General features: G+C 55.6%; 1 protein-coding gene across 1 annotated transcript in view; it reads left to right on the top strand.

The window, feature by feature from the left end:
• ALPI (alkaline phosphatase, intestinal) overlaps positions 1–1,297 on the top strand; it is a 2,849-nt gene extending 1,552 nt beyond the window's left edge. The window contains exons 6-10 of the mRNA XM_012725181.1: positions 1–230; positions 306–497; positions 672–788; positions 885–1,075; positions 1,178–1,297. The exon at positions 1–230 is cut by the window's left edge and continues 21 nt beyond it. Of these exons, the coding sequence (XP_012580635.1) occupies positions 1–230; positions 306–497; positions 672–788; positions 885–1,075; positions 1,178–1,297 (850 nt within the window). The remainder of the gene's footprint in view (positions 231–305; positions 498–671; positions 789–884; positions 1,076–1,177) is intronic.
• The last annotated feature ends 8,861 nt before the right edge of the window (positions 1,298–10,158 follow it).

Genomic DNA, 10,158 nt, shown 5'->3' with positions numbered 1-10,158 from the left:
TGTCCCGCCCTGGCTTCCGGGGCACCCGTCCCCTAGCTGCAGTGTCAAGGGTGCCCCTGCGCCCCAGCCCCGGTCCCACAGCCCCTCCCCCACAGGCCTCTTTGAGCCGGGAGACACAAAATACGAGCTCTTCAGAGACCCGGCCCGGGACCCCTCCCTGCTGGAGATGACGGAGGCGGCCCTGCGCCTGCTGAGCAGGAACCCCAAGGGCTTCTACCTCTTTGTGGAGGGTGAGTGAGGGCCTGCCTGCGCACAGGTGAGGGGGTCAGAGCAGCTCACATTGCCCCCGCTGTGGCCCTCCGCAGGGGGCCGCATCGACCACGGCCACCACGCTTCCACCGCGCACTGGGCGCTGACGGAGACCGTCATGTTCGACGACACCATCGCCAGGGCCGGCCAGCTCACGAGCGACAAGGACACCCTGACGCTGGTCACGGCCGACCACTCCCACGTCTTCACTTTTGGTGGCTACACGCTTCGTGGCTCCTCCATCTTCGGTAGGCGGGAGCAGAGCGGGCCCGAGCCTGAGCTGGGTGGCGGCAGTGAATGCTGTTTCCCCGCCCGTGTGTGAGGTCAGAGCAGCCCCTGCCGCGCAGCTCCTGGGAGGACTGAAGCACGGGGCACCCGATATGCGGTAACATTGGGGTCACTGAGTGCCCTTCGTCCTCCAGGGCTGGCCCCCAAGAAGGCCTTTGACGGCAAGCCCTACACCTCCATCCTCTATGGCAACGGCCCCGGCTACGTTCTCCAAGGGGGCGCCAGGCCCGACGTCAGCGAGGCCCAGAGCAGTGAGTACTGGGACCCCGCAACCCGCTAAGGTCGGCTGGGGGCTTGCAGGACTCAGTTCCGCCCTCCCTCTGAGCCTGAATCCCCTCCCTGGCCAGGTCGCCCCACTTACCAGGCGCAAGCGGCCGTGCCCCTGGACTCCGAGACCCACGGCGGGGAGGACGTGGCCGTGTTCGGGCGCGGCCCCCAGGCCCACCTGCTGCACGGGGTGCAGGAACAGCACGTGCTGGCCCACCTCATGGCCTTCGCCGCCTGCCTGGAGCCCTACACCGACTGCGGCCTGCAGGACGCTGCTACGGACACACCGGAGGCCACCGCTGCCACGGACACACCGGAGGCCACCGCTGCCACGGACACACCGGAGGCCACCGCTGCCACGGACACACCGGAGGCCACCGCTGCCACGGACACACCGAAGGCCAACGCTGCCCTTCCGGGGCCGGCTGCCCTCCCCCCGCCCCTGGCGCTGGTGGCCGGGCTGATGCTGCTGCTGCTGGCCAGCGCCCCCTGACCGACCCCTCGCCTGGACCCCGCCTCAGTGCCGCCTCCCCGCTCAGGCCTGAGGCCCAGGACACTGTGCCAGATAGAGTCCAGGCCCGGAGGGCCACGAGGACACGGGGGAGCAAAGGCTTCTCGTCGCCGGTTGTCCAGCTGCTCACCGGGACCCCTCAACCCCCAAACCGTAGTAGGAGGGAGATGAGGGCCCCCGGACAAAGCGGGGCAGAGCAGCCGCCTCCCTGGCCACCTGGGCACCTGGCTGGGCCTGGGCAGGGCACTGCCTCCCTGGGCCCTTATCTGAGAGGAGCAAAGCAAAAGGCAAATAAAATGCTGTACAGGGGGTGCCTGTCTGCTGTGTCCCTGGAGGGAGTCACTAGGGTGGGGATGGGGCAGCAGGGGGCGGGGAGGGGTCAGAGAGCCAGGCTGGGCTGGCCGCCTGGGCCAGGCGCCAAAATCCTGGCCTCTAAGCCCCACCACCAGGGTCCAGGGAGCCTGGTAGCTCATCAGAGAGGCCGCAGAGGTTGGCAGGGAGGGAGAACCCCAGGGGGCAGGGAGGGAGCACCCCAGGGGGCAGGGAGGGAGTTCCCCAGGTGGGCAGGGCCTGTGGGTCTGGCCTCTTCACCCCAAAGTGGTCAGGAGGCCCTGAGCGGGAGTACAGCGGGGCCTGATCCGAGAGGCCCATCGGGGGGCGGGCAGCTGAGGCTTCTGCTCTGGCCTGTGTTGGGGGTGTGTGGGCGGGGGGGTGGGAGGGCTTCAGATCCTCAGGGGACGAGGGGGTCCAGCCTTCCTGTCTGGAAACATTCTGGAGCCTCCACTCCTGTAACTCAGCTCTGAGAGTGATAGGCCACCCCAGCCCCAAGGGGAACGCCCTAGCAAGGTGAAATCAACTGTGTCTTCAACACAACTTTTTTTTTAATAATATAATAGTTTATTTTTACATCATTTTGTGTATTTTTCCATCTCAGTTGCAATCCCCTTGGGCTTCCCACCACCATCAACACAAATTTTAAAAGCACAAATCCACGTGCCGTTACAGAGGCGCCCACAGGCATTCTGCGTTTATTAACTCGGCGGCTGCCGGATGTCCTACCGCCGATTTCACTCTCTAACAGCGCTTGCTGGCCCTGCTCATCCGGCAGTGGGCTCCATTCTGGCCTGGGGCTCACAGCGCCTGCGTGGGCGGGCCCTGGCCCTGTCTCTGCCCCGCCCACCTGAGGTCAATGGGCTGCGTGGGCGGCTCCTGACCCCTGGCTCGGGCCTGCCCACTGAGGCCCATGGCCATCTCGGAGGCGCCGGGGCGCGGGCTCTGGAGCACCAGCCGCTGCGCTGTCTCCTGCCATCTACCAGCGGGTCCGAACCAGCAGGTGACCTGCCTGGTGCTTCCTCCCCGGGCTCAGGCCCCAGCGGCCCTCCAAACCCCCTCCTCAGTGGGTTTTTTTAAGATTTATTTATTTTATGACTACGAAAACTGGAGTGTAAGCCAAATGTGGGCTGGTGGAAAAGGACTCACCTGAGACAGCATGGGGAGCAGAACAGGTGGATCCACTGAAATCCACAGCTGAGGGAGCAGCGGGGAGACTGGAGACGTCCGCTGCGCCCTGGGGTCCCTCCCTGGCCAGGGATGGAACTCTGTCTCATGGCTGGGGATAGCTTGATAGTGCTGAGACTTTGACTCCTGCGCCACCAGAGAGGCCCAGTTTCATGGATTTTAAGGACAGGCTCACCCAGAATTGGTAGTGAAGCTCGCTCCCCTTGAGCACCCTAAGGCTGGACGGTGCACAGGGGAGTGATGGGAATGGGCATAGGAGAGCGACAGGGATGGTGTGTAAGTCGTACCTATTTTTGCCAAGTTTCTAAGTGTGTGCGCTGCGGAGGGCTTCGTGATCAGACTCTGGCCACAACACCAGGTGGGTGTGGACGCAAGCGTGCGCGGTGACTTCTTTGCCTCCCGGGGAAGGGCAGGAAGTGCTTTCTTTATTGTTCCAGCCTTGTGTTGGTGTCTAATATTGAAGGCTCTGGTCAGCCATGAAATGCCAACATGTTGGTCTCTTTTTAACATTATTTATTGAAGTCCCTACCCTAACAATTTATGTATGTTTCTGCTGTGGATCATGTCACACTGTTCTTTCATTTGTGGGAAGTGAGCTCGAAAGAGGCGCAGTAAACGCACAGAACCCCTTCAAACGTTTTCCTGTAAGACTCCTCAGTGGTCGGAACATTCTGATGCGATGGTATCACCAAGAGCTTCTCTCCTTGTGCGGTCAGTACTATAAGCTGAGGGCTACAGGTGGCATTTCGTGTGTCCTGGGCTCCTGATGCTTTCCTGAGTGGTCTGTCCATGCGGCCAGAAGTTTGGTGGGTGATGCTATTGCACACCTTCTCTTGTCCAGAGTGCTAACCACATGGTGCTCCAGCTGCTACTGGGTGAAAGAAGAAATTTAAGAACTCAAAAAATAGCTGGAGACTAATGATAACGAGGAAATGATCTTCCAGAATTTATCAAAGGCAACAAAAGTTATCTTATACTGAAAGAGGATCGCAATACAATTTCACACTCAGAAGTAAGAATAATCCTGAATAAGTAACTTAATATTCCACCTAAAGCAATTTGAAAAAGAGGAAAAAGTAAGAACCAAATTTACAAGTAGGAAGGAAACAGTAAAGGTGATAGAAATGAATGAAATAGGAAATCAAGAAGATCATACAGAGATCAATGAAACTCAGGGCTGGTTCTTCACTAAGATAAACTGCAATAAACTTTTAGTTAGGTGACCCAAAACAAGAGAGATACCATTCATAAATGGAACTTGAAGTGAGGGAGAGAAATTAGCACAGAAAGAATACAAACCTAGGAATATAAGAAATTACATTGAACAACTATGTCAATACATTCAATGACCTTAAAGAAAATGAACAAATTTCGAGAACAATACAGTTTACCAAAACTAAGCCAGGAAGAAACAGAAAAGTTGAACAAACCAATCACAATCATGGAAATTGAAGCAGTGATAACAAATCTCTTCACAAACAAAAGCCCAGGATCAGATGGCTTTACAAGTAAATTTCATTGAAAATTTAAGACATCTTAGGCCCATGTTACTCAAATTATTAGAATTCTCCCTAATAAATCTTATGATTAAATGCAAAGTCCCCTAATCCCAAAAGTAAACCAACACAGCACAAGAAAACTACAGCTCAACATCTCTGATGAATACTGATGTGAAAATCTCTAACAAAACACCAGAAAATTGTATCCAACAATATATTTCCAGATATTTACACCATGATCAAGGTGGCTTGATCCTATGGATGCAAGGATGGTTGAATGTACATAAATCAGTCAATGTAATATATTCATCAATGTATTCATCAACAAGTAAAAAAATGAACCAAGTGATAGTAGCAATATCTTTAGACCTCGTATCCATTTATGATAAAAACTTTTAACAAGATGGGTACAGAAGGAACCCACCTCAGTATAGGAAAGGCCATATATCAATATAACATAATGGTCAAAACCAGAAAGTTTCCCTGTAACAGCAGGATCAAGACAAGGACAACTACTGTCACCACTTCTGTTTAACTTGGTATTAAAGGTTTTAGTTAAAGCAACCCGACACCAGTTTAGAAAAGATGTAAAATTATCACTATTTGCAGATTATATGATACTATACATAGAAAACCATTAAGAGCCCACCAAAAAGCTGTTAGAAATAATAAATTAATACAGCAAAGTGACAGATCAGAAAATCAATATACAGATCTCTGTGGTATTTTTCTATATAAACAAGAAATGAGAAGAAAGAGAAATTAAGAAAATAATTCCATTCACAATCATATTAATATGAATCAAATACGTAGGAACTAACCTTGTCAAGGAGGTGAAGAACTTACACAGAGAAAAGTACAAGACTCAACTTTGTATAGAGAATAAGACATAAAGAGATAGACATTCCACGCTCCTGGATGGGGAAAACCAAATGGTATTCTTACCAAAATTGAAAAATAAGTTTAAAGCTAATAAAAGGTCTAGAATGGTTAGCGATATCCTGAGGAAGCAGGAGAGAAATGGAGGCTTCATGTTACCTGACTTTAAACTACACAATCAAGCAACAGTCACCAAAACAATATGGGATCAAAAGCAACACATGCATCAATGGACAGAATCCAATTCCACCAAAAAATCCACATAGCAATACTCAACTCATGATACGAGACCCATGAAAGAAGAGTCTAACAAATGGTGCTGAGAAAATTAGACAGTCACATGTACAAGAATGGAGTTGATCACTAACTCCATGCACCAAAATATATTCGAAATTTGTTAAAAGACTTAGATATAAAACCTGCAACAGTAAATATAAAGAAGAAACCATTAGTGAGTTTCATGACATAATTGATAAAGGTGTTTTTGGAGTCTCAAATCCTATGGTAAGGAATATTAAAGCAAAAATAAACAATTGCAATTACTGCACTTTAAAAGACCCTTAAACAGTGAAAGAAAATACGAGTAGCTTAAAAAGAAATCCAACGGAGTTGGCCAAAATACTCATATTACAAAACTGACTTAATGACCAAGATACATGATAAACTTGTTCAATTTAACGATGAAAGAACAAATAACCCAGTTTATGGATGGGTACCAGATCTGAACAAACAGTTCACGGAGGCGAGTGTCCAGAAGACCAGTGGAGGTGTGGAGGTATTGATAAAGGTGATACGAGTCAAAACCACAATACAATAAATATCATCTCACATCTGTGAGAGTGGCCTATATTAAAAAGACTCCCAACAAGAGCTGGGGAGAACAGGAAGAAAGAGAAACCTTACTGTCTAGTGGGGAGGTAGACAGTGCAGTCGTTTTGGAAAACCATCTAAATTTACCTTCAGGCTAAAAGTGGAAAACTGGGCCCACCCTGGGAGCACAGCGGGTTAAAGCACAGCACTAAGAAGCTAAAGCCACGTCACCATGAGTTCGATCCCCTCCCGGCCTAGAGGTGACCCACATGGCGCCGCAGACCTCTCCTGACCCACTCGCTCTTCCCCTCAGCAGTGGATCTCAGTCCATCTGCCTGTTCTGCTCCACACTCTGGGGAGTCCTCACCCCCCCCTGCACTTCTGGCCTACACCCCAGTTCCTGTATGCATAAATACATATAATAAATCTTTAAAAACGACATGCTCTGCAGTGCTTATTGCAGCATGATTCACAATAACTAAGATGCTGCAACCCCCTAGGCTCGCACTAGCAGGGGACTGGGTCCAGTTGTGGTCTGCGCCCGCGGGATACTCTGCAGCCACGTGGCTCTTTACAGCAAGCTAGAAGGAGTTGGAGAGAACGCTGTGCCGCGAAGCACGCCAGAGTGACAAAGACAAATGCTGGCCGTTTATCTCACAGACAATTCCACAAACCAAAATACTTATAAAAACGGTCTGTCGCTGGTAAATGGAGGCTTCTGAGTTTAGGGGGTCAGAGAGGAGTAAGGGCTGGCGGAGGGGCGCACACGCACACAGCAGGCAGGACCAGCACGTGTGTCTTTCGGGGGGTCCGTCCGACCTCCGACCCCTGCATCCGCCCTTGGGCGCACTTCTCGGCCACCGCGTTGCCCAGAGGCCACACCGAGGGTCCTGTGCGTCCCCCCCAGAGCGGATCCAGCGCACGGCACGGCTGGGGCCGGGCAGCGCCCCCCCACGCGAGGAAGCAGCTCTGCTGTTTGCTCCCACCGCACAGCGCCTCGGCGTCTTCCCACAGAATCTGCTGACGAGGACGTGCCTTTTGGGCTGTCAACGGATCATTTTCTCTTCATTGTTTCTGCCATTTTTACAGCAGCGGAAGGAAGGAGTGTTTGCCTAGCGGTGGGTGATTTTCGTCTTAGGCAAGAAACTTTAAAAGAGCTTTCCAAATATTTATCATTGCTTAGGGAAACAGCAGAAAGTACCAGGTTGAACAGCACATAATTTTAAACGTCACAGGGGAAAAACTGCGGGGGTTTGTCTTCCTGTTCGTTTTCAAATGCTTCATGCCGGGAGGCTTTCACCAGGTTATTGAGGCACCTGCCCAGGCACGGGGTGCCCACTGCAGCGGGGGTGAGGGCGCCGCCCCCTGAGCTAAAGCTTTTTACCTTGGGGACTGATTTCCGGTCAGGACTCAGCCAGGGTGCGGGGTGCAGGTGCGGGGGAGGGGGGGGGGGCGTTGGGGGATGTAGGGGAAAGGGGGGGAGGTTGAGGGGTGGGAGGACCAGGGAGAAGGTGGGGGGCGGGCGGAGCTGCCCTTTCTGGGGCTGCTCACACGCAGCTCTTTGCGGGACTACTTTATAAGCCACTTGATCCTTCTGGAGGATTAGTGTGTATGAGCCATAACCCCCTAGCCAGACACACTGAACGCTGTGCTGAGACCGCTGGCAGGCCGGGCTGCACCAGCCCAGGGCAGCCAAGGCCCAGAGGTGCCTGCGGAGGGTGCTGGCGGCAGGTGGCAGTTAAAGCAGATCAGTGCTGACCCCACGGAGGGCGCCCCCTCCCCGGGTGTGGCCAGGCTGCACTGTGAATTCGAGGCTGGGGGACACCCCCACACACACGGCAGGCACAGAGGACCCCAGATCCCTCTACCCAGCCCCCTGAGGGCCCAGTGATGGTCACCTGCGGGTGCCACACTCTGCAGAGCTCAGACTGGGCACAGGAGGGCGCCGAGGGGCCAGGCCCAGCCAAGCCTGAACCCCTCTCCGGCCCGCCTCACCCCGCTCATGGGGAGCCCCTGTCCCTGCAGAGCAGGGGAGGCCCTGGGACTGCTGGGAGGCCCTGGCTGTGCTCACCCTCTCTGGTTGGCCCCAGATTCAGAAACAGCACCCCAGCATCTGGGGGTCGGTGCTTGCTCCTTCAAGGATGCCTCCCCCACCCCTGCTCCAAGGGGGCCTCCAGATTATGGGAAAGTGTGCGGCTTTGCACAGGGCACCGCTGAACCAGGGTGGCGGCTGCTTGCTGGGCCAACAGCTCCGGGCGCCTCTGCGCTCGCCAGCCCTGGAGCGGCCGCCTCGCTTTCGCCTGGCCCCAGAGCCTGGTCTCTGCCCGGTGCCTGGAAACCAGCGAGTCCCCGAGCCCCCTCAGGGGGAAAGCAGCCTGGAGCAGGGTGCTCATGCCTCCCAGATGGGCGTCCAGGCCCAGGCCTGTTCTGACTCTGCACTCCCGGCTGTCCGGATCACCCTGGGGCGAGTGGCGATAGCCGCTCAGACCTCTGCATGCATGCCTGCTGCTCCTGTGCAGCACCGTCCCCAGGGCAGCGGCAGGGTTTTATGTGAAGTATGGACAGAGAGATGCGCCCACGTGGCAGCATGTGACAAAGGACTTGCCCGCCTGCGGCCTGAGGCTGGAGCCGGCGCCGGCCTCCTTCCCCTCCGCCCTGGACAGGCCAGGCCCCCGGGGCTCCCAGGACTGACCGGGAGATGAGCGCGCTCCCTGCCGGCTTCCGGATGCCTGTGGCCCTGAGCAGGGGCGGAGGGAGGGGAAGACGGAGCATGGGGATGGACGGTCAGGACGGTCAGCTTAGGGCTGTGATAGCACCGTGGGGGTGTGGCCAGTGGAACCTTAAACTGATGAGGACCGGGAACCCCAACCCAGGCCAACGAGAAGGCCCCAAGAGGAGCCGCCACCCATGTCAGGTGAAAAACAATCAGGAAAAATGTGTGGCCTGCCCTGGAGGGTCTGACACCTGCAGGGACAGGACCTGCAGTCCATCTGTGACCACAGGATGCAGGCGCCCCAGGGCGCCCTAGGGGTGGAGTCCAGCGTGTCACAGGGATCAAGAAGAAAGACCAGGCCAGGGTGCAGCCAGCTTTCCCCAAAGGGGAGGGCTTGAGGCGCGAATCCCCACACTGCCAGGGGACCTGCAGGGGTGGATGTTGCCGAGCAGAGCCACTGTCTTGCAGGCGGCCAGACCGCGGCCCAGCTCCCGTCTACGTGTGAGGGGAGGGGCGGCCAGGGGCTGGGGGAGCGTGGGCTGCCTTCCGCTGCTCGGAGGGCTCGGTGCCTCAGGGAGGGAGAGTGGGGGCTCTCAGGGGCTGCGCTTTTCTGTAAATGGCTCCCAAGGACCGTGTGGCCACTGCTCTGCCGTACCAAGGCCAGGAGCGCCGCCTGGAGCCCAAGCCCAGGGTCCAGGTTCCGCAGGACCTCAGCCCCCAGCAACCTGGGCAGAGGAGTCCGGTGCAAAGGGAGCCGGAAGGGGAAGGGGAACGTCACCTACAGGAGGGTGGCGTATAAGGGGGTCCAGATGGCCCCCGGCAGCCTCTCCTCCAACCAGACCCCATGGGGTCAAGTAGGTGGCAGTGCACGCTCGGCCACACTGCTAGATTTGGGGGGTGCAGAGGGGGAACTGGACTCTCACCCTGCCAGCTGCCCTGTCCCACTGCAGGTGACCCAAAGGGACAGGCTGGGGACAGAGCACACTCAGCCTCCAGACAAGCCGGGCGGCCGGGGAAGGGGCGTCACGCCAGCTTCTCCCCACCTCCTTCCACTTTTCAAAATTGAGGGAAAGTGGGTCTTTCAATTCAGTTTTGGGCAGGAGGGGAGAAAGGGGCACCCAGGAGGGGAGAAAAGGGGCAGTGAAAGGGGCCCCCAACACTTCAGTGAAGTTTGTGACTCTGTCCAGGCTTGGGCAGGGCAGGCATGGAGGCCCAGTTTGGAGTCTGGAGGTGGGAAGGACCAGCCAAGGGGGCGCAAGGAGAAATCAGCCCCCAGAGAAGCTGCCCGGAGGTGTGCCCATGCGGAGGACCTGCCCTTCCCGGCATTTTTGGAATGAGGACTTGTAACAGGTACAGGTTTCACGGATTCCGCCCCCACTCGATGCTGGAACTCCAAATCCCATCAGTACCAAGGAGAAGCACGC

This window comes from Condylura cristata, unplaced genomic scaffold, assembly GCF_000260355.1.
Source record: "Condylura cristata isolate star-nosed mole 26May11 unplaced genomic scaffold, ConCri1.0 scaffold00002, whole genome shotgun sequence".
NCBI lineage: Eukaryota > Metazoa > Chordata > Mammalia > Eulipotyphla > Talpidae > Condylura > Condylura cristata.
The sequence above is the reverse complement of the archived record's forward strand: the minus strand, read 5'-3'. Positions and strand labels throughout refer to the sequence as shown.